This window comes from Berghia stephanieae, chromosome 1, assembly GCF_034508935.2.
Source record: "Berghia stephanieae isolate SIO BIC M18660-M18661 chromosome 1, UCSD_Bste_1.3, whole genome shotgun sequence".
Taxonomy (NCBI): domain Eukaryota; kingdom Metazoa; phylum Mollusca; class Gastropoda; order Nudibranchia; family Aeolidiidae; genus Berghia; species Berghia stephanieae.
Window position 1 is genome coordinate 96,871,253 of NC_088360.1, and position 26,055 is coordinate 96,897,307.

General features: G+C 35.2%; 1 protein-coding gene across 5 annotated transcripts in view; it reads right to left on the reverse strand.

Annotated features, from left to right (window-relative positions):
- Positions 1-13,823: 13,823 nt before the first annotated feature.
- LOC144962473 (EF-hand calcium-binding domain-containing protein 14-like) overlaps positions 13,824-26,055 on the reverse strand; it is a 42,277-nt gene continuing 30,045 nt past the window's right edge. For 2 of the 5 annotated variants that reach the window (XR_013643484.1, XR_013643483.1), the window contains exons 13-14: positions 17,196-17,504; positions 16,504-16,855 (exon numbers count right to left, since the gene is read on the reverse strand). Coding sequence is in view for 3 of the 5 variants with exons in the window: in XM_078895458.1 (XP_078751584.1) it covers positions 17,260-17,504 (245 nt within the window). In the remaining 2 variants the exon portion in view is untranslated. Of the gene's footprint in view, positions 17,505-17,965; positions 18,104-26,055 lie in introns of those variants that run through there. The other 3 variants (XM_078895458.1, XM_078895457.1, XM_078895459.1) reach the window with 2 other exon arrangements.

Consider the following 26,055-nt stretch of genomic DNA (forward strand, 5'->3'; position numbering starts at 1 on the left):
TGCGCTTGGCTAAGAAGCTCATAACATTGCCATCCGGAAGTATAACGGACCAACACACAAAACTGTGTGTATCCATGAACGGTTATAGTCGGGTTAATACAGTTCAGTGAGCATTACTCATAAATGCGGATGGCAAAAAACAATAACAAAGTCCTGAGTGACGTCATCTTCGATATCTATTCTGGAATTAGACCAAAGTGGTTTCTAGCGTCCTGTCTGGAGTCATATGCTGAGAGGGAAACAAGATAAATTGTATCTTTTTGTGAGATATGTTTTTCCCCCTTGTAAAATGCATCCTATCATGTTATTTATTATTTAGGTGTTTTTTGTAACCATTTGAGTGTACTCCTGAATAGATCTGTGCTTATGTCTGGGTGGGACTTATGTGGTCTTAAGCTAGATGATACACAGATAGATTGTTCCTTACTTACTTACTTATCCGAACCAGCGACCACCTGAGCTCTATCCCTTCGGTCTTGTGCCATGACGTAGAAGTTAGACGTCTTTTGTAGTTGTTCCAGGTGACTATACAGTGTGTTACTGATGCTTGGATTTGGTGGGAGGAATGTGCATCTCAGGCTTCAAGAGGTTGATATTCAAGCAAGTGGTGTGTTACTGTTTCATTGGAGTGTTGACATAGGGGGCAGGAAGGGGATGTGTCTTTTGTAATTTTGCTTAAATGGTTGTTGAGCGGTATGTGTTGTGTTCTTAGTTGAAAGATGATGCTTTGCTGGTGTCTTCTGAGATAGATTGTTCCTAGAATTGTTATATTTTCGTTTGACCTTGTCCTCCTCCTCGTCTCTATTTATCCTGTCCACTTGTAAGTACAGACATGCAATCCTTCACATCATACACATCACCACCCTTTTTACTTGTACTAAAACGACCAAGAATGACACGAATTTGGAGGTATGTTTAAGATAAAAATTCACAATTTTTTTTCAATATTTGATTCTCAAACGGTAATAAATATCTCAAAATACGATAATTTATTTATCTGATTATCTCTCTTTGAAAAAAAAAATAAAGCTGGGATGAGACCAGGTAGTCGTTATCCTGAACATGTTTGTTTTGTTTTTGATAGTTTTACGGTGCTTGCAACACGTTTAGGTTAAGAAAATGGGATAGTAAAAAGGTCTAGAATTACAATTAAAGCAACCAAGAATAAGGCAGACAAAGGGGTATTGGTTCAAATAGGGAACATGTAGATTCCAAGAGCACACTATCAGTGTACTCAGTTTGAGATCACCTAAGTCTCATCCTGACACAAGCACAGGTCCCTACTAAGAGGAACACACTCAAATGTTTACAAATCATATATAATACATAAACAAAACATAATACATTGCATAACAGAGAGATGATTTACAAGGAAAAAAATACCATCTCCCAAAACTAACTACACATCCAACTGTTTCCCTCCCAGCTAGGGTATCCGGCCAGTGCCAGGACAAAACCAAGTAATTTCATTCCAAGACAAAGACAGAAAGCAAATTGGAAAACAGATATAAGGAGATAGAAGACACAGTATGTACCTCCCTGCCCACTATTGGAGGTCAGGAACCCCACCCAGTTATCTCTCTTAGAAAAAAAAAAAATCAAGCTGGGACGGGACCAGGTTGTCGTTATCCTGAACATGGAAATGGAATGACATGGATGGATAACATACTGGTAGATAGCAAAGACAGTAAAGTTGTAGATCAATATAGACTTCGCCCTGACCTCTCAATTGAGAGATCATTGTTTGTTTTTGTTTTTAAGGGTTTTACGACGCTTGCAACACATTAAGGTCATATCAGCGCCAGTAAAAAGGAAGAAAATGGGATAGTAAAAAGTTCTAGAATTACAATTAAAGTGGCCAAGAAAAGGGGAACTTGTTTAAATAGGAAACAGAAGTAGATTCCAAGAGCACACTATCAAAGTACTTAGTTTGAGATCACTAAAAGTCTCACCCAGACACAAGCACAGGTCCCCACTAAAAGGAATACACTCAAATGTCTGGGTGGGGATCCTGACCTCCCATAGCGGGCAGGGAGGTACAAACTGTGTCTTCTATCCCCCTTTATCTGTTATCCAACATGCTTTCTGTCTTTGTCTCGGAATGAGATTACTTGGTTTTGTCCTGGCACTGGCCGGAATCCTAGCTGGGAGGGAAACAGTCAAATGCATAGTTATTGTTTTGGGAGATGATATTTTTTTCATTGTAAATCATCTCTCTGTTATGTATTATTATTTTTATTTTGAATATATAATGTAAGCATTTGAGTGTGTTCCTCTTTGTTGGATTTTGTGCTTGTGTCTGGATGAGACTTGTAGGTGATTTCAAACTAAGTACATTGGTGGTATGCTCTTGGAATCTACATCTGAGCCCTATTTGTTCTCAATTCCCCTTTGTCTTACTTTTTCTTGGGTGCTTTAATTGTAATTCTAGAACTTTTTACTATCGCATTTTCTTCCTTTTTACTGGCGCTGATATAACCTAAATGTGTTGCAAGCGCCGTAAAACCCTTAAAAACAAAACAAAACACTCAAATGTTTTACAAATCATATATAATATAAAGAAAAATTAATACAGTGCATAACAGAGAGATGATTTACAAGGAAAAAAATATCATCTCCCAAAACTAACTACAGTGGAACCTCCCGATAACGACATGCCACGGGACCGAGATTTTATGTCGTTATCCGGAGGTGTCGTTATTCAGAGGTTTCCAAGATGGCGGTCAAAGTGGGTGTGGTAAGGCCCGCGGGACCAGTTTTTATTAACATTGACAAAACAAACAAAACATTGTAGTGCATTCCTCTTAGAGGCCCGGCTTCTTGTGCGTGTGTCTGGATGAGACTTTTAGGTGATCTGAACTGAGTACACTGATAGTGTGCTCCTAGAATCTACATCTGTTCCCTATTTAACCATTCCCCTTTGTCTTACTTTTTCTTATGTCATTTCAATTGTAAATCTAGAATGTTTTTTACTCTCCAATTTTCTTCCTGGCGCTGATATGACATAGATGTGTCACAAGCGCTGTAAAACCCTTTAAAACAAACAAAAACAGGTAATTCGGACGCTATGAGTTAGATAAAATTCCTCATCCTCCTCCCACAAAAATACTACTACTACTACTACTACTATTATTATTATTATTATTATTATTATTACTACTACTACTACTACTGCACTACTACTACTACTTCTATCACCACATAATATCACATTATCCAAGATTTTGTGTTTACTTGCTTACACTTACATTTATACCTTGGTTTTTATTAATGCATATCAGCCAAGATTCGTTAAAAAAAAAAAAGAAGCTGCGTTCGCATTGGTTCAAGCAGGAATCGTTTTTATAAACTTTGAGTACTCATACTCGGTATTTTTAGTGTCAGATATCTACTAAAATCGCCAAAATGATGTCGTTATTCGGAGGTTTTATCAAAAAGTGCGTCGTTATTTGGAGGTTTTTTTTTTATTGATCTTAAATAGAAAAAAAATCGGGACCACGGGTCAATGTCGTTATCAGGAAGTTGTCGCTATTCAGAGGTGTTGTAATCGGGAGGTTCCACTGTATACATTTGACTGTTTCCCTCTCAACCAGGGCATCCGGCTAGACCAGGACAAAACCAAGTAATCCCGTTCCAAGACAAAGACAGAAAGCAAGTTGGATGTTTTGTTTTTGTTTTTGAGGGTTTTACGGCGCTTGCAACACATTAAGGTCATATCAGCGCCAGTAAAAAGGGAAAAATGGGATAGTAAAAAGTTCTAGAATTACAATTAAAGCATCTAATAATAAGGCAGACAAGGGGGAACAGATGTAGATTCCAAGTGCACACTATCAGTGTACTTAAATTGAGATCACCTAAAAGTCTCATCCAGACACAAGCACAGGTTCCCACTAAGAGGAGCACACTCAAATGTTTACAAATCATATATAATACATAAATAAAACATAATAGAGTACAAATCATATATAATATAAAGAAAGCATAATACAGTGCATAACAGAGAGATGATTTACAATGAAAAAAATATAATCTCCCAAAACTAACTATACATTCGACTGTTTCCCTCCCAGCCAAGGTATCCGGCCAGGGCCAGGACAAAACCAAGTAATCTCACTCCAAGACAAAGACAGAAAGCATGTTGGAAAACAGGCATAGGGGGATAGAAGACATAGTATGTACCTCCCTGCCCGCTATGGGAGGTCAGGATCCCCACCCAGAAAGCAAGCAAGTTGGAAAATAGATATAGGGGGATAGAAGACACAGTAAGTACCTCCCTGCCCACTATGGGAGGTTGCGAGATCATTGACATCAGCATTAGAAAATGAAAACAAATAGAAGAATGTTGTGTAATAAATATTTACATTTTATTTGAAAACATAATTTTTCATTTTTCATTTTTTTTACAGAAAAATTAATCAGAAAATTAGAAGAATTTATTTTCTAAATTTTGATAAATTATTGGTGACTGACTGACTGCCTGATGCAATCAATGAAAATAAAATCACAGATCATAATATGCTCTCAACATTTGAAATTTCAGTATTGTGTTTTTGTTTGTTTGTTTTAAAAAATATTTTTTTTTACAATTTTAGTAATAATGCTTGATAGACTGTAGTTGAGAACATAAAGAGGTATGCTTATGTATTTTTAATTATGAAAATTCAGTAACTAGTGGACATTTTTGAAAAGCAACTTTTCATATTTTTACCTTGAGAAGAAAAACAAATAAATATATTCCTACTACACTTGCTAGCTATGAAAATCTTTAAGAAAAATGGCTATTTAGCCAATTGAATTTCACCAAACTATCTCTACCCGACAAATTGAGGGGATGAAAAATAAAGTAACAGGCCAACCAGTTTTTGTTTTAACACCCATTTCTTCATTATTATGACATTCAAAAGATAACATGTTTTGTTTTGTTCTATTTCTTTTTTTGTCCGATCGTTATCATTTGATTGATATTGATAGAGTTTATAAAAAAATTATTTATCAAAAATTCCTTGCATTTCCATCAAAACTTGAATTTAATTTATGACCTTTTGAGGCAAAAGAGTGCCCGTTCTGATGTCAGTCTATGGAAACTTATTTTTTAATATAGTTATTATAGTCTAGAATTTGAATAAATTGTATGCGCAGGGTGACATAGGAGAGAATTATTCGAAATGAAATTGATTGTGACAGCATTTATGATTTCAAGTGGAAAACCATTAAGACTTAACTCTGTCTTACATACATGATCATTTGTCACCACTGCCACTGCCTCTACTAATCGTCATTAAAAAAAAAAAAGAAAAGAAATACCACTCGTTATCTATAAAGCAGCACTATCATTGTTTAGTCCTACAATATTTAAAAATACAATTGTTGTGATATGCAGCTTAGTTATTACGATACGAAAAGCATAAAATAAAACATTATAAAACCATTAAACAACCATAGCACCAAAGCCCTAAACATGCTTGCAACTTTATTCAAGACAGTTTTGTCCATGAAAAAAAAAAAAAATATATATATATATAAACATTTCAAGTATAATTATTATTGTTTTTCTTCTACAGTACTGTTTCATGTCTATGACATATATATGGTATATGAATATTTTTCTGTTTTAATTGTAGTAAGTTAATAATAATCTGACCCTTTGTTTTGTTTGTTTGTTTGTTGCTTTAGGTCTCTTCCAACACAATTGAGGTTATATGAGAGACCGCTGAAACAAAAAAACAAGCAATCTAACAAAAATAGTACAAATGTAAATCAAAATCATAACCATAAGATATCATAAGCTAAATTATAAATAACCAAGAACAAACAGGCAGAAGATTTACCCTGTTTAGCTTTAATTAAACTCAGTTTGAGGAATCTGCACACTGCAATTAATGGTGATATGAATTGCAAATAATCTACAGAACACAGCAATTTATGACATTCAATTCAATTGATTCAAACAAAATAATCATATTACTACAAACATTTGTTATATTAACTAATATACATGATATTTGATCGAAAATTAATTAAACATTTAAACTTTGTTCCGTTTTCCAAGAGCATCATAATCATAATTAAATTTCATATGCCTGTTTTGATGGATCTAATCTAGCAATGACATTTTGTTAAGGCTTTATTTTTAAAAAAATCACAACTTTCAATTTCTGTCATTAAGTTATAAGGAATTTTATCAATTGTAGCTTACAATTTCTATTTTCAACGGTCAAATACTGTTAATAATAGAGAAAAGAGAAAGTTGTAATTGTCATTCCATCAAAGCTTATTGTCAATAGTTGGAGAAATGTTGATGTTGAATTATACAGATTATTGTGACATGAGCAATACATGAAGACAACATTCGTTGCATACGTGAAGGCAGTAACTAAAATCTTTGGCGGCCAACACAAAACATACTGCTTGAAAAGCATCCTGTGATTTCTCTATACTATACTTTTTAAAAAGGGGATGAATGGGAATGTTGATTAGTTTACATAGGAATTAAACAGAATTATCAACACCCATCAAGTTGATGTGAAGCTATACGAAGCTGTGGGCTGTAAAAGTACTGAACAAAATGGGGTGTAACAGTAACAGCTTCAAAAAGAACATGCTTCAAGGCTTAAAGTATTCTTTAGCCAGCAATAAAAACAATTTTTTGTTAAGTAATACTTTATGCAGAATCCAGAAAGATAAAGGATAAACGATGGCTTTTTAACAAACAGTGTTACTATTTTGTTTTTGCTGTTGGCTGTGGAAAGATTTTGCTTTGATCATGACATTTTAACAAGTGGACCAAAGCAGCAATTACCTTAAATGTCTAGGCTGACAGTGTTTGGAAATTTCACCCAGACACCAGCTAGGATCGCGACCAAATGAATAGTCTCGAACAATTTTGTTTGTTTGTTTTAAGGGTTTTTGCGGCGCTTGCAACACATTAAGGTCATATCAGCGCCAGTAAAAAGGAAGAAAATGGGACAGTAAAAAGTTCTAGAATTACAATTAAAACACCCAAGAAAAGGTAAGACAAAGGGGAATTGGTTCAAATAGGAAACAGATGTAGATTCTAAGAGCACACTATCAAAGTACTTAGTTTGAGATCACCTAAAAGTACATCCAGACACAAGCACAGGGCCCAAATAAGAGGACTACACTCAAATGTTTACAAATCGTATATAATATGTAAATAAAACTATAATAAGTGCATAACAGAGAGATGATTTACAAAATAAAAAAATATCATCTCCCAAAACTAACTATACATTTGACTGTTTTCCTCCCAGCTAGGGCCAGGACAAAACCAAGTAATCTCATTACAAGACTAAGACAGAAAGCATGTTGGAAAACAGATATAGTGGTCTAACAATTTTCTACAGGCATTGATACATTAAGGTACATTAGGTATTACATCAGCGTATGTTATACCTATATGTTTAACAATATACCTTTCACTAAAGGATCCCAGCCAGGGTATGGGTAAAACCATTCATGTCAAGCAAATTGAGAAAACAACAGAAAAAGAGGATAAAAGAGAGATAAAGATAGGCAAAATTCAACCCCAGAGACAGGATTATCACACGCTCATAACCCACAGTGATATGAATAGGATTATTATTTATGTTTTGTTTGTTTTTAAGTGTTTTACGGCGCTTGCAACACATGAAGGTCATATCAGCGCCAGTAAAAAGGAAGAAAATGGGATAGTAAAAAGTTCTAGAATTACAATAAAGCATCCAAGAAAAGGGAAGACAAAGGGGAATTTGTTCAATAAGAAAACAGGTGTAGATTCCAAAAGCACTCTATCAAAGTACTTAGTTTGAGATCACTAAAAGTCTCATCCAGACACAAGCACAGGTCCCCGCTAAGAGGAACACACTCAAATGTTTTACAAATCATATATAATATAAAGAAAGCATAATACAGTGCATAACAGAGAGATGATTTACAATGAAAAAAATATCATCTCCCAAAACTAACTATACATTCGACTGTTTCCCTCTCAGCCAGGGCATCTGGCCAGGACCAGGACAAAACCAAGTAATCTCATTCCAAGACAAAGACAGAAAGCATGTTGGAAAACAGATATAAGGGGATAGAAGACACAGTATGTACCCCCTGCCCACTAGATTATTATTTAAAAGTATGAAATTGAAAACAAAAATCGTGCATAGGGAAATTCTTGCAACATTTAGTTAGCAGTAGAATAATTTGATACATGAATAATCTACCTAACAAACACGAACAATGGCATCACAACTAATTCAACCATATTTTAAGTACTTTTTTACAAGTCAACAAACCCCTTCCCCATCTTCCCCCCCCCCCCCCCCACCCCTTTTCTCTCCCCCCCCCCCGTAATTAACTGCAAAATCTGTTCGAAATGGTTAAAAATAACCTATGAAAATAAGTGATATGCATGTGATACAGGCAATGTGTAGCAACAAGATCAAACCCATTTGTATTTATGAAAGCTCAGGGCAATGACACGCAGCGTGTTGATTGATATAAATGTAACTCTGTGAAGGGGAGGGGGTGCAGTATTAGTATAGGGAATGAGATTAGCGGAAGAGTAGCATCCCTTGATTGGACATCACCCATAGTCTGTGACGTCACCGGTGGAAAAGTTATTAGAGAGAGAACGTCATGTTGGTTGTGCGCATGCATCTCTCATCCTCGTCCGCGAGGACGAGAGATGTATGCGCACAACCAACATGACGTTCTCTCTCTAATAACTTATCCACCGGTGACGTCACAGAAAATGGACGCTACTCTTCCGCTAATCTCATTCCCTATTAGTATTAGTTTTCATATCAATTTCACACAAACACAAATTTTTAGTTCATTTAGTAAATAAACGACATACTTTGAAAAAAAACAAACAAATGTTTAAGTGATTGTTTTGTTTGTTTTTAAGGGTTTTACGGCGCTTGCAACACATTTAGGTTATATCAGCGCCAGTAAAAAGGAAGAAAATGGGATAGTAAAAAGTTCTAGAATTACAATTAAAGCACCCAAGAGAAAGGAAGACAAAGGGGAACTGGGAACAAGTAGGGATCAGATGCAGATCCAAGAGCAAACCATCAATGTACTTAGTTTGAGATCACCTATAAGTCTCATCCGGACACAAGCACAAAACCCAACAAAGAGGAATACACTCAAATGCTTACATTATACATTAAAAATAACAAACATAATAATACATAACAGAGAGATGATTTACAACGAAAAAAATATCATCTCCCAAAACAATAACTATGCATTTGACTGTTTCCCTCCCAGCCAAGGAATTCCAGCCAGGGTCAGGACAAAACCAAGTAATCTCACTCCAAGACAACGACAGAAAACAATTGGAAACGGGTATGGTGGGATAGAAGACACAGCATGTACCTCCCTGCCCGCTATGGGAGGTCTGGATCCCCACCCAGAATGTTTAAGTGAGAATTGAGGTGGAAGGTGACAATGAATAGCATACATCGTAATCCTGATAAATCCAACAACACTGGGTCAGAAAGATTGGCTGAATCTATCCGTTATCAATGGACTGCTTATTGTTTTGTTTGTTTTTAAAGGTTGTACACATTTAGGTCATTTCAACGCCAGTAAAAAGGAGGAATATAGGATAGACAAACAATTATAGATTTACAATTACAATTGAAAGCACACGAGAAAACGTAAGACAAAGAGGAAGGGTTCAAATAGGGGAATATGTAGATTCCAAGAGTATACAATCAGTGTTCTTAGTTTGAGATCACCTAAAAGTCTCATCCAGACACAAGTACATGTCCCCACTAAGAGGAACACACTCAAAGGTATATTATGTGAAATAAAAAAATAATACAGTACATAACATAGATGATCTACAATGAAATAAAATATCATCTTCCCAAACTAACTATATTATATTTGACTGCCAGCCAGGGCCAAGACAAAAGCAAGAAATCTCATTCCAAGACAAAGACAGAAAGCAAGTTGGAAAACACATAAAGGGGGATAGAAGGCACAGTCAGTACCTCCCTGCCCACAATGGGAGGTCAGGAATCCCACCCAGACACAGTAAGTACCTCCCTGCCCACAATGGGAGGTCAGGATCCCCACCCAGGCACAATAAGTACATCCCTGCCCACATTGGGAGGTCAGGAACCCCACCCAGGCACAATAAGTATGTACATCCCTGCCCACAATGGGAGGTCAGGAACCCCACCCAGGCACAATAAGTACATCCCTGCCCACAATGGGAGGTCAGGAACCCCACCCAGGCACAGTCAGTACCTCCCTGCCCACAATGGGAGGTCAGGAATCCCACCCAGTGGACACGCTTAGATAGACAGAAGAACATTTGGGACCAATAAAAGGTGTTGAGCAGAGGTTGACTTAATGTGTATTCTACTGCAATCCACCAAGCGACACTCAGCAGGTCTACTTAAGTAAGTCCTCATGGTTGTAATATTTTGGTGAACAGACTCGAATTTAAGTCATGAAAACTATACATAAGTATCTAATTTACTGATTTCCCACACTACATAATCCAATTTTGACCAATGAAATAATGGATATAATATTGTGACTAATTAGGAAAACCATCTGCACGGCAATACAAGGTAAAACAGGGTTTGGGCTGATTTGATCATGAATAATTCATGTCCAAATGGTTATTCAATTCAATTCAATTCAAATATTTATTTATTGTCGGCATTTAAAAAAATGTTTCATAGATTTTGTAGTCAGGCTAATAGAAGCCTTTGACCGACATAGGTTTTAACGAGAAATTAAAGGAGAATTTGCATATTTCTACCAAAGGGATTTTCATCACGAACAAAATGACAATATCATACTTATTTCTGTTCTTTCTTTATCCTTTTTCTTTATCAGACATGATATGATGCATTTAATCATGATCACAGTAACTGAATGAGACACTTCTTTATAAAATAACAAATTTGATTATCTGTCGAAGCATAAAAAATACATTGTTCAAGACAAAATGAAAAATTAGATTTAATAAGAATTTTCTCGATTATAAGTTTGTATACATAGATATAATATAACATTTTCTAGTTCCAATCTCAATGCCATGAGCAAATATGAAAAGACGGTGGTATTAGTAGTATTACATATAGTGCCATGAAAGGTGATAGACATACAAAATATACGAGTATGCAGTGATTGGAGATCAAGCCTGGGACAGACGAACTGAATCATACAATCATTTTTTTTTTTAATTTAGACATCAACCTTGGATATCATATGCAGAAAAAGAAAGCATAACAAATCAATATTTGCAATTCTCGTCTGCTAGGAGTACAAACCCCCCGTCACATGTTGGAGGATTATGTCAAAAAAAGCTTGGAACTCAGAATATAATAATTACCAAATGACTCCAGTGAATGTTATCTGTCGTCTCAGGGGACGTAGATTATACACCGAGGTTTTTTGTTTAATTACGTCTCATACACCAAGGTTTTTCTGTTTAATTGGGTATTTTTTTCCTCTATCCATAAAAAAAAATTAATTAATGCTCAACTATTATCTCAGCTAGAGACAAATGTACAGCTGTCATTTTAATAATAAATTCGTATTCAAAGAGAAGCAAAGCACATTGAGGTATCTAACAATTATTTGCTTTGTGATATAAGGCACTTATAAAAAATTTAATTACACAATGTAAGAATCTACAAAGCCTATCTCAAGCAGGTCAACTTTGACAAATCCAATAGATTTGTCTGTCTACAACGTTAAAGGCAACACTGAGCAACAAATCATTTACAAGAAATGTGAAAAGTGGCAAATGAAATCAGTGGTTGAGGTCTAAAAGCCAAACACTGTTTATTTGCACTTTAACACAAAAACAAGATCAGTAAAATATCGTATGAGTGTTGTATCAGTAGCTTGTTGCGGTGCAAAAAAGCAGAATATTTTTTATTTGTTTAATGTCTATCCTGTATTGAAATTTGAAAGTTTAACCAGTGATTGCTGGAGGAACATCAAAATCATTTAAAAGCTTTTTTTTAGAGAAATAAACGCAAATACAGTGCAACACGCATTTGACGACTTCACGGGTTCAACGAACAATGACAGAATTCCCAAATTTGTTTTTTTTTAAAAAGATTTTTAAGGATTTTACGGCGCTTGCAACACATTAAGGTCATATCAGCGCCAGTAAAAAGGAAGAACATGGGATAGTAAAAAGTTCTAGAATTACAATTAAAGCAGCCAAGAGAAAGTAAGACAAAGGGGTACTGGGAACAAATAGGGATCAGATGTAGAATCCAAGAACATACCACCAATGTACTTAGTTTGAGATCACCTTAAAGTCTCATCCGGACACAAGAACAAAATCCAACAAAGAAGAATACACTCAAATGCTTACATTATACATTAAAAATAACACATATAATAATACATAACAGAGAGATGATTTACAAGGAAAAGAATATCATCTCCCAAAACAATAACTATGCATTTGACTGTTTCCCTCCCAGCCATGACTCCGACCAGGGCCAGGAAAAAACCAAGTAATCTCATTCCAAGACAAAGACAGAAAGCATGTTGGAAAACAGATATAAGGGGGTGGAAGACAGTATGTACCCCCCTGCCCACTATGGGCACCATACCCCACCCAGAAAGCTTTTTTTTAGAGAAATAAATGCAAGTACAGTGCAACATGCATTTTGACGACTTCACGGTTCAATGAACAATGACAGAATTCCCAAATTATGTCCTTCATTGTTTTAGTAAATTTTTCATGGCATCCATGAATGGTTTCACCGTCAAATGTTTACACAAGACGAAAAAACAACAACAAACTATAACAGAGAGATAATTCACAAGGCAAAAAATATCGTCTCCCCACCCAGAACAATTTTTGATAACATTCCTGTTTTGAAGTCATTCTGGTAGAGATGGAATATATGACCATCACATGATCATCAGAATCTGAAAACTAGTGAGTGATCTCCATGCACTGGGATTTGACCCCGCAATCTTTTACACACTTACAGAGGTTTCAACATCAGCTTGACCTTGCAAATGAATAAAATTTAGTAAGTTAAATATATTGATATAATAAAATGATTATACTTGCAGGAAAATTTTCGCCATAAACCTCAGGTATGTTTAAATATAGATTAGAAACACCCTGAATGCATAAGTATCCCAGACAGTCAGTGTTAGTATTTGATTACAATGGCACGACAGGCTATGTACAATAGATTTACAAAGCAGAGTTGAGTGGAAATAACATATTTTTCATTGATCTTGATTTTATCCTTACAACATTCATCTTGGGTGCATAATGATTTCATCACGACTTGGGTACAATTTGAAAATAATAAATAACAGTCAGGGAATAATAAATAACTATTGAGCGCACATTGTGCTTTTAAAAAATGCTGCAAGGCAGTGCACTTAGATTTGTACCGAGCAAACAGATGTTCGTTGCTATATCAAACATCAAACCGTGTAGTTCATTTGCTGGGTGTAAATATTGTAGTACATACTTCAGACTTGCCAACTTAAATTCTTTTTTTTTTTTAAATTAGGAAACAATCGGCAAATCTGGGTTATGAAAAAAGACGTGATGATAATGATGATGATGCTTTTATCTGCAATGGTAAAAATATCTTTAAAATTCCGAAAAATAGCTGGGACACCAGGAATGATAATAAATATCACGAAATTCTTGATATTTTTTATATTTGCAGGTCTGTTATTTTGTGTTTGTTTTTTGGGGTTGTTTTTTTTATGTGTGAGTCTGTAAGGAGGGGAGTTCACAGAAGGAATCACAATGTAAAGTTAGCCACCATCTGCATCACACTTTTGATTTTGTTTCTCACCTCTTTGTAGTAACAAGAAGGATTTGGTTCATAGAGTCAGTGTGCTGAATCAGGATAAACAATCATTTTGAATAGCAGAGATTTACATTTACAAGGGAAAAAAAGATTTTTAAATGTATCGTAATGGAATCAATAGTTCATATCAAACAAAGTATGATATTGACAATGATACCCAATTTGGTTGGGTCAAACAGTTTACATGTATGTAGAAGATAATATAAAATGTGGTTATTAAATACAATGTCATTGATATAGTATTATATTACAATGGTGGCAGTTTAACTTGATCCTTAACACATGTTGACTATTATATTACGTTTCTAACTTCATATTTTATACTAATATGAAAATTAAAAATGAAATAGGGGGAAAAAAAAGAAGTCAAATTTCAAAATGTTGCATAATAAAATAAATCAGTTTACAATGTTGGATAATTCAACTTTGAAAAGTATTTCACACATAGTTCTTACATACACTGATAAAATGACTTTTCATTTCGGCCAGAATTTTTTTTACTTTGAATAATAGCCGTAAACTAGGATGACCATCGATTTGTCAACAATTTTTAAACCTTCAAGACATTTTTTTCTGGCCAGAATAAAAAAGAGAGATTTTATCAGTCTCTGGTAGGATAATACAAGAAAAAAAATATTCTAAAATACAAACCCAATGAGCTCAAAAATTACAGCCAGCATTTTCTTTAATATAAACAATTTTATCAAAATGAGTAATGCAAACGGGAAATAACTCGAACTTCAATGCACACTTCATCCAATAACCAAAAAAATATGATGAAAAATGGAAATATTATAGTAGTTTAATAATACCAGTGAATGACAAATATCTGCAAAAGTAAATCGTGTAACTGTGTCCATATTCAAGTACATTTTCCAAACATCCTATGCTACCCGTAAATTGATGAAGGGAAAACTCAAAATGTCATGATCTTTTTGCCATAATTTACATCTGAATCGACAACTTCATCTCATCCATTTTTTTCACTCATATTTTAGCCTAACTGAAATGACGACCCCTCTCCACTTCATCATCATTCTTACATATTATAAAAGTCATGTCATTCACAGACTATGATGAAAAGACATAACCTCTGTTATAACGTCTCCACAGACATTGCATTTCACCCCTCCCTGACCCACGACCCCCGACCCCCTACATGATATAGAAACGCAGGATGAATTGAAAATATTACAAAACTATATAAAATAACATCTCTCCTGACATTTGACTCTACTCTCAACCTCACACAATGCCAAACTCGTGCCAAAAATAGACCGTATTGATAAACTGGTTAAATTATTTGTTGTGACATCTAAGAAGTAAAACTGTTTGTTGTAACTTCTAATAAGTTATACGACCAAATAACTCTTGTCTTAATCTCGTAATGACAAGCTTCGGGTTATTTGTTTTTTTGGGGGAGGGGTTTTATAAATGAGAAATACTGTTGGTAAACTCAAACTTCACCAATAAAGACTAACATGTAGCAGTAGAGTGGGATTTTACATTTAGTTGACAAACAAAAATAAAATGTGATTAATCTCCGTTAAAAATAATCAATCAATTTGTACGACAAAATATAGAAAGAAAAATACGAGTAAAGAACCCAAAAAATCCCATACAAATCAGCCTTTCTCAGCTGACCATTGGACTTCAGTCGTTTTAATTGCCAGACAGATCTTTGCTTTGAGTGGCACAGTCGTGTCCGTCATTCACAACTTTACAGAATTTTGTAATTTTATCTTGCACCAGTTTCTGCAACCAAACTTTTTATTTTCGTATTTTTCAAACAAAAAAAAAAAAAAATTCACAACTTCACATAATAAATATCACCGTCGATCAAACTGATTATTTGGAATTTAAATGAAATACATCTCATTTCTTATCAGACATTTCCAGGCAGATGTGACATTTCAATATTCTCAGACAAGAATTGACAGGTTACATGTTCAAAATGGCTAGTTATTTGCTATTTTTTGTTTAAAAAAACATGCATCGAAATGTAGGCATCGTGGAATTATAATTGACTGATGTTGTTTTTGTTTGTATGTTTGTTAATCCAACGTAAAAAATAAAAATTCCTAAAGTGACAATCAACCTGAAATGCCTGATCTACGTGGCCATGTTGTCTTCAAACCTACAGAGGGAAATAAAGAAGAGACTGTTCCTGGCAACGGTAGAGTCAGTGCTTCTATATGGAGCAGCGACAAGGACTCTTACTAAAGCCCTTGAGAAGCAACTGGACGGCTGCTACACCCGTATGCTGCGGATGGCCCTCAATGTAAGCTGGAAAGAGCACATATCAAATGAAGAGCTCTACAGTGACCTCGAAGATTCAAAAGAGAAGACTGAGACTTGCGGGGCACTGCTGGAGACACAAGGAGGAGATTGCAAGCAGTCTTGTTCTATGGGAACCACCTGAACGAACCAGAAGCAGAGGCAGGCAGAATAAAACCTACATTGACTGTCTGCTAGACGACACAGGAATGGACAACACCTGGGAGCTGCGTGCACTTATGGAGGACAGGACAGAATGGCGAAGACTTGTGGCTCATGTTGGGCGCCCCAAGAGGCAGCCTAAGTAAGTAAGTAAGTAAGTTGTCTTCACTTTAATGATTAGAAATTAAATGACAGGTCGTATCACTTTTTCATTGTATCAATGCCTAACTTTTTTTTTTTTTTTAATCAAGAGAGAGAGATTATGGTGTTTGAAAAGTGTATATTTTTTTATCAGCAATCTTGCCTTGTACCCCACCTAAAGCCACCAATGTCTTACATAGAGACTGGCATACCATCAAAAGAAAGTCACTCAGATACTATATTTATACAGTAATTTGGGAAGTTTTTGAAAAGGGAAAAATACACATACACTCATACACATCCTCACATTTATCTGCCTCTTTCATGGAAAAGGACTAGAACCACGGCTTGGCAAAACGATTTCATCTTAAACTGGAACGACAGAAAGACACTAGCAATGGACAACAGATATTGGGCTATAGGAGACCCAACCAACAGACCTGCCTCAAAGAAACAAAAAATCTGTATATATTTTCTTATAAAAAAAAACATCTGAATTCCAAGTTAACAAACATCCATGTACCATCCCAATAAGCATGGCACTCATCATATTTATATGTATTTCATGTGAAAATGCTGTAGATAAACTGCATTATTGTTCATTTTAGTAAGACATCTATATCAGAGTAAAATACCAACTTTTTAAATTTCTTTCCCTCTCATATTTTGGTTGAAAATAATGGATCTGGAGAGAAAAATCCAAATTTAGCTAAATTTGGCTACCGAAAAATCTGTATACACGGATTAAATCTCTATAAAGTTCTAAGAGGCAGGTCTGACCTAGCGGCCTCTACCAATTGCCCAACCTTCTGCAAGTGGAAATAATAAATCAGAGTGGATAGGTTCACGGTCCTGGTCCTGGAGATCCTTCGGATAAGTCTGATGGTGGAGATCCTGGTGATCCATCTGATGGAGTTACAAACTGTACAAATTCGGCAATTTCCAACGCTGAATACAAACCGTCTCCATTAGTATCCATAGCTGTCATCAGTTCTTCAGGCACGGGTCTCCCACCGAGGAATGCAGTGAGTTCTTCCCGGTTCATTGGTGCCATTGTGGGCTTCATCTTGTTGTATGCCTCCACTAAATCTATAAAGAAAAAGAAAGGAAAGTGTATTGCTTCATCTTGTGATATGCCTCCACTAAACCTATCAAGAAAAAGAAAGGAAAATGTATTGCTTCATCTTGTGATATGCCTCCACTAAATCTATCAAGAAAAAGAAAGGAAAATGTATTGCTTCATCTTGTGATATGCCTCCACTAAATCTATAAAGAAAAAGAAAGGAAAATGTATTGCTTCATCTTGTGATATGCCTCCACTAAATCTATAAAGAAAAAGAAAGGAAAATGTATTGCTTCATCTTGTGATATAATGCCTCCACTAAATCTGTAAAGAAAAAGAAAGGAAAATGTATTGCTTCATCTTGTGATATGCCTCCACTAAATCTATAAAGAAAAAGAAAGGAAAATGTATTGCTTCATCTTGTGATATAATGCCTCCACTAAATCTGTAAAGAAAAAGAAAGGAAAATGTATTGCTTCATCTTGTGATATGCCTCCACTAAATCTATCAAGAAAAAGAAAGGAAAATGTATTGCTTCATCTTGTGATATGCCTCCACTAAATCTATCAAGAAAAAGAAAGGAAAATGTATTGCTTCATCTTGTGATATAATGCCTCCACTAAATCTATAAAGAAAAAGAAAGGAACGTGTATTGCAATTATATTCAGTCGAGGACAGATATATCGACAATGTCAGGACTATGATAAAAATGTTGATATAAGCGTCATATCGATATCAATTCTTCCAAAATATGAAAGTGAAAGGGAAACTAATGGAAAATGCAGGATAATGACAATGGGTGTGGACCTGGAGGATTTGATGGCTGGTTTTGAAATTCAGGACATTTCATTTTATTCAACAATGACATCAATTAAGCATTCTCAGGAAGTTGGTGTGCAAATTAGTTGTGCTGCTATGTGGTCTAGTGGTATTACACTTGCTTTCGGATCGGAAGGTCCTGGGTTCGAGCCTCGCTCGGCGCATAGTTGAGTCCTTGGAGAAGGCTCTTTACTCACATTCTCTCACCGTACTCAGGTGTAAAATGAGTACCTGGCCTTTAACAGCGTTGTCTCTGTCCCAAAAATTTGTAATATCGCCTGACAGGCGTCATGTCTCGTCCTACATGTTATGTGTTGCTGTTGGCCAGGGACCCCTTGTAAAGCGCTTTGAGCACGTTTAGTGGATATTGCGCTATATAAAAGCTCAAGTTTTAAAGCAGTATTGAGGCTGAGTACCAGTAATATGCAGCACTGATTTGTTTGTTTTTAAGGGTTTTACAGCGCTTGCAACACATTAAGGTCATATCAGCGCCAGTAAAAAGGAAGAAAATGGAATAGTAAAAAGTTCTAGAATTACAATTGAAACACCCAAGAAAAGGTAAGACAAAGGGGAATTGGTTCAAATAGGAAACAGATGTAGATTCCAAGAGCACACTATCAAAGTACTTAGTTTGAGATCAACTAAAAGCCTCATCCAGACACAAGCACAGGTCCCCACTAAGAGGAATACACTCAAATATTTACAAATCATATCCAATATGTTAACAAAACATAATACAGTGCATAACAGAGAGATGATTTACAAGGAAAAAAATTACATCTCCCAAATCTATCTATACATTTGACTTGTTTCCCTCTCAGCAAGGACATCCGGCTAGGGCAAGGACAAAACCAAGTAATCCTGTTCCAAAACAAAGACAGAAAGCAAGTTGGAAAACAGATATAGGGGGATAGAAGACACAGTAAGTACTGTCACAGTAAAGATTGTTCACAATTATCTTATTAAATTTTATTTTATTAAGAACTGAATTCATCTCACTCCAGTTATATTTCGGTAGGCTTAGATAAACTTTACCTTCTAATATTAGATCGTCTTTCCTTTTATAGCCTTCCCTCGAATTAATTTCTAATTAGTGAATACTTTTCGTTCGACATTCTGTCACGTAGCCACTTATTATAAAAGCTGATAGGTCTAACATTTGACACTCACTTTCTCTCCACAATCTATGCCGGACGGCCAGTCACTCTATTCCTATATATATATTGTAAGATTTTTATCTTTTGGGACTTTGTAGATATTATATCTACACCATTAAGACGCCGGAGCTTTTAACTTTGATTGTATAATCTTCAAGGATCAAACCCAAGCCCGCTGTACTACACTATAACCTCTTACCAATTGCCTGGAAGTGGAATTTTACGAGTCCAATCCTGTTATCAGAGGAATAGATCATCCAAGCCCATCAACTGCCTGGAAACGTAAACTTACGAACCTGAGATATTATCATAAGTTACGTAAAATATTCATATCTCTATTTGTAACTGCCACGATCACTGTTTATCTCTTTTAATTAAATTTCATCATTATTTTTATTTCATTGTAAACAAATCGTTAATTGTTTTTCATTTATAGTAACTAGTAAATTCTGGGGCCTCATTCTACATATATCTTTATGCATAGTCGAGTAGCTCTTTACTCACTTGAGACCATGACATTTTGGAGGGGACACATATAAAGAATTGAATTTATTTAGTTACTTATATCTATTTCATCTAACTTTAAATTTTAAATTGTAAAACTCTTAATTGCCCCACTTGATCATATTTTAATTGAACTCCCTATTTACAGGATTCATTTTTTTTCTTTTTCATTTCTTCATTTAAATGGAATAGCAATTTATCCATTCATTCTTTCATTCAAATTGAATAGCATTTTATTGATTCATTCCTTCATTCATTTATTCATTTATAAATTATTCATTCATTCATTGTTCATTCATTTATTTATTTATTCATTCATTCATCCATTCATTCGTTTATTCACTCATTTATCCAATCATTCATACATTTATTCCTCCCTTCATTCTTTCATTCATACATTATCCATTCATTCATTCATCTATTCACTCAGTTTTTCATTCATTCATTCATTCCTTGTCCACTTTGTTATTATATCACTCATTTCATTTTGTTGTTTGCCTCATTCATGAATTGTTTTCAATATGTTTACATTCCATAACGATTCATTCACCTGTCATCCAATCACTCAGTGTTGTGAACACATTTTGTAACTATTGTAAATCTTACGATATTTTATTGTTTTGTATTTCAGACATCACTGTTAAACACTCTTCAATGCCTAATTACAATTGTTGAACAACCATTGAACAAGAGAGAGGTCCCAGCCACGAACTGAGTTGGTAGATATATCCTTCATTATTCTCTTTTACATGAGTTGGGCATCACATAGTAACTATAGACATCGCGATTTGTTTTGCATAGTGATTTGTTTTAAATGCATTTTTGGCATACTACTGTTACCGAAAACCACTTATATATTATGTTCTGAAAAGTGAGTCTTTAAAAACTAAATAATAATAAAAGGAGTCTACTAGCCGTCGTGTTATATTTAGTGATAGATAACTTGGGATTATTTTGGCATCCTATTATTGTTATCACACTCTAGTATATTAGCGTCATTGCGAATAATTGTACACAAACTAACGACGAGTCACACACATTGGTGATACATTTTTCGTAGTAACATAGTTTAAAGTACACGCGATTGACACATTGTTATTGACACAAGTCATAATAACTCCGCATTGTATTGACACATTGCTTTATAAGATATAACGATAAAAGGCATCAAATTCAACATACATAATAAGTTGAAATAAGAGAGAGAGATTTCTAAAAATAGAACAGTTCATTCCAGTAAGTGTAAATAAATAAAACAGTCAGTAACAGTATCCTGTCAATATAATATATATAAAACATCGTAACTAATTTATTACAACATGGAAGCATATAAAAGATACTTAAGTCTCGCAAAGGACTTAGAAATACCCCAGGAAAGAATATTTTCATGGTGCGAAGAGAAAGTAAAAGAAGAAAAAGAACATGAAGAAAGAATTCGTAGAGAAGAAAATGAAGAAAGAATTCGTAGAGAAGAAAATGAAGAAAGAATTCGTAGAGAAGAAAATGAAGAAAGAATTCGTAGAGAAGAAAATGAAGAAAGAATTCGTAGAGAAGAAAAAGAACACGAAGAAAGAATACGTAGAGAAGAACGAGAAGAAAGAGTCCAAGAAAGGGAACTAAAAAGACAAATAGCATTAGCAGAAGAAGAAACCAAAAGGACCCAAATGATGCTGGAAATTGAAAAAACAAAAACCGGTCATGAAAAAAAACATAATAATAGTGATGAATTTTTCGTGAAACTTCCACGCATGCCAACATACGATGAACGATCAGACTGTTTAGAATCCTTCTTACACCGATTCGAAGTTCAGGCTAAAGGTTATCGTTGGCCAGAAAGCAAATGGGCCACAGCCTTGATTAACTGCTTATCTGGAGAACCGCTAAAAGTTTTCTATACCTTAACAACTGAAGATGCAGATGACTATGGAAAAATTAAAGACGCTCTACTAAAAAGATTTAGATTAACGGAAGATGGTTACCAGGAAAGGTTTCACACTGCAAAACCGGAAAGTGGAGAAGACTTTAATACATTCATGAACCGAATTACTCAATTTCTAAATCGGTGGCTTGAGTTGGCAAACGTAAAACAAGACGACTTTGCAGGCCTTTACTATCTCACGCTGAAGAATCGAATCTATCAAGCTTGCAACCCAGATTTAGTCGCATTCTTTAAAGAGAGAAAGCCAGAAAACTTGGACAAATTAAAAATCTACACAGAAAACTTTAACAGCGCACATCCATTGACACCCCTTAGCAGAACATTGAAGGAACCATACTACGCTGCCGCTGCTCAGAGTCCAGGTACACCTAAAGTTCAGTACTCAAATAGAACGAGCCGATCAATCACTCGGAACACGCAAGTGAAACAGGAGGATCATAGTAACAAACCATGGAACAAACAGTTCAATAGAGACCATAGCCGACCCTATCAAAACAAAACAAGAAATAGCACTGACAATAATACTGAGTATAAGAAAACCAACAAACCTATAATTAAATGTCAATATTGTGGAATGAAAGGCCACACAGCAGACAAATGTTACAAAATCGTGGGATATCCGAAAGAAACTGCAAATGCATCACTCCAAACCAGTGTAAATAATCAGACACGAGTAATGTCAGGAGAAAATATAAATGTGTATTGCGTGAAAGGTATGTCACTTTTAACACAAACTCACAAATCAGGATCGCTATTTTTTTGTGAAGGCAAAGCTAATGGAACTGATTGCAAAATATTGAGAGACACAGGATGCAGTACAGTAGGAATAAAAGCATCTTTGATCAATGACGAAGACAAAACTGGAAAAACGGTACAATGCATCACATTCAGTGGCACAGTCGAAACCTTTGAAACAGCTAATGTGTACATAGAAACCCCATACTATACAGGAATAGTGGAATGCTGTATACTTCCCAACCCCGTCGCTGATGTTATTGTTGGCAATATAAAAGGTCTTAAAGACAACCCAACAGATGTAAAAGAATGGTCATTAACCCAAGAAACAGCTTGTCTAGCAGAAACAAGAAAGATGACTAAGACAACAGAGAAGCCAATGACTATTTCTCTTGAACCACAACAATTTGACAGGAACAGGTTCATTGAAGAACAGAGAAAGGACCCGACTTTAACTTCATATTTCAATATCGCAAACAAAGGGACGAAATCAAAAGTTGAATACATCATTGAAAAAGATATTCTGTTCAGGTTACATAGGAAAAGAAACAAAATAGCTAAACAACTGGTCACGCCGAGTATTTACAGAAACAAAATCCTTGGAATAGCGCACGATTCAATAACTTCTGGACATCTTGGGAGCTCTTCCACATTGAAGAGAATATCCGAGAATTTCACATGGCCTGGAATTACTAAAGACGTCCGAGAATATGTGAAATGTTGTGACACATGCCAAAGAAGAGTCGCAAAAGGCAGAATACCGAGATTGCCATTAGAGACAACCCCAGTTATTGAAAAAGTTTTTCAAAAAGTTGCAATTGACATTATAGGCCCTTTAACAAAATCAGATAGAAACCATACACACATACTAACACTAGTCGATTACGCAACCAGGTGGCCAGAAGCGATAGCATTGAAATCAACTACATCGGATCACATAGCTGAAGCATTGATGACAATTTTTACTAGAATAGGCATACCAAATGAGATACTGTCGGACAATGGAGCCCAATTTACATCACATATGATGCATGAAACCATGAAACTCATGGGAATCCAACACTCATTCACAACTCCCTACCACCCCCAAGCAAATGGTCTTTGTGAAAGATTTAATGGCACTCTAAAGAATATGTTAAGAAAAGTGTCAGCAGAAAAACCAGATGATTGGGACAGATACTTACCAGCAATCCTATTTGCATATAGAGAAATACCCCAAGAATCTACAGGCTACTCCCCATTTGAGTTGATGTATGGACGATCACCTCGCGGCCCGATCAATATAGTAGCCGACATTTGTAAAGGGAATGAGGAGGACAATAACGAAATTATGTTTGCTTACGAATATGTAAGAAACCTGAAAGACAGAATAGAGGACACATGTAAGCTAGCACAGGAATCCGTCACTAAAAAAGCAGAGAAATACAAGGAATACTCCGATCGAAAAAGCAAGTCAAGAAAATTTGAGATTGGTGACAAAGTACTAATACTCTTACCCGATGACTCGAGTAAACTTTTAGCTACATGGAAAGGACCATTCAAAATAACAGCAGTAAAATCTAATGTTAATTACGAGATTCAAATTAACAACACAACAAAGACATTCCATGCAAATATGCTAAAAAAGTATTTTGATAGAGACACAGTGTCGCAACCTATGTTTACTAATATCGAAGCTTCAAATGCAGGATTAATCATACCGTTGGTCATGGGACACAGACACCCGAGACAGAAAAACAAACAAAATCGCACAATTGCAACCACCTAAGACAAAAAAAGAAGTACGCAAAGTACTTGGGCTCCTAAATTTTTACAGGAAATACATTTACAACTTCGCGCACATCGCGACACCGCTAACAAATCTGACAAAGAATGGGTCACCGAACAAAATTGTTTGGACAGAAGTGTGTCAGAATAGCTTTAACCAATTAAAGGCATTACTCTGTTCAGAACCAATTCTTAAATTACCCGACATATCAAAAGAATTTGTTGTGAGAACTGACGCGTCTGATAAGGGCATCGCAGGTGTACTATTACAGGAGCATGAGGGAACTCTAATGCCTTGCTTATATGCAAGCAGAAAATTATTGGACAGAGAATCACGATACTCTGTAATAGAGCGTGAAGGACTGGCCATCGTCTTTGCTTTAAAGACATTCAGCAGATATCTACTGCTAAAAGAGTTTGTGGTCGAAACGGACCATAAACCACTCACGTACATAAGAAATAACAAAATGAATAATAGTAGAGTACTAAGGTGGAGTCTATTTTTGCAAAATTACACTTTCAGTATCTCTCACATACCAGGTTGTGAAAATATTCACGCCGACCTACTTTCTCGATTAGTGTAATGACGTGAGAAGGGTATAACTTAACCTCCCATGCATACTGTTAGTTACCTCGCAAATTATGCCAAATCAGAACACACAAATTCGATAATTTTATTTGTAAACATGATGACCCAACTTAATGTAACATTGAGTATTGTTTGGATATATATACCATACCCATTCATGATTTGGGAAATCTTCTCTTTAACTATCATTGTTATGAATTTTCACTCATTTATGATTAATAATTGAAATGTCAATATTCCATTTACATTTTCATTCATTTCATTCAGTAAATTACCTTCATATCATCGACTTAAATCATGCTTCATTGCCATCACTATTGTTTATCACAATGATTTGTAATCACATTGCCATCATGTTGTTCATCATAATGATTTGTAATCACAATCTTTCATTGTTATTGTCACCCATTCATATACCTACGTTAATATAAACATTTCCATGTCTAGTTAATAAATAATTTAATTGTAGCACAAATCATAACAATAGATTAATGCTAGAGTATCATGATAGTAAATTTACTTCCGTTTGTAAAATCTATCTTTCCCATAATGGTTAAAGAGTATATTTTAAACGTGGGTGGGGGGTGTCACAGTAAAGATTGTTCACAATTATCTTATTAAATTTTATTTTATTAAGAACTGAATTCATCTCACTCCAGTTATATTTCGGTAGGCTTAGATAAACTTTACCTTCTAATATTAGATCGTCTTTCCTTTTATAGCCTTCCCTCGAATTAATTTCTAATTAGTGAATACTTTTCGTTCGACATTCTGTCACGTAGCCACTTATTATAAAAGCTGATAGGTCTAACATTTGACACTCACTTTCTCTCCACAATCTATGCCGGACGGCCAGTCACTCTATTCCTATATATATATTGTAAGATTTTTATCTTTTGGGACTTTGTAGATATTATATCTACACCATTAAGACGCCGGAGCTTTTAACTTTGATTGTATAATCTTCAAGGATCAAACCCAAGCCCGCTGTACTACACTATAACCTCTTACCAATTGCCTGGAAGTGGAATTTTACGAGTCCAATCCTGTTATCAGAGGAATAGATC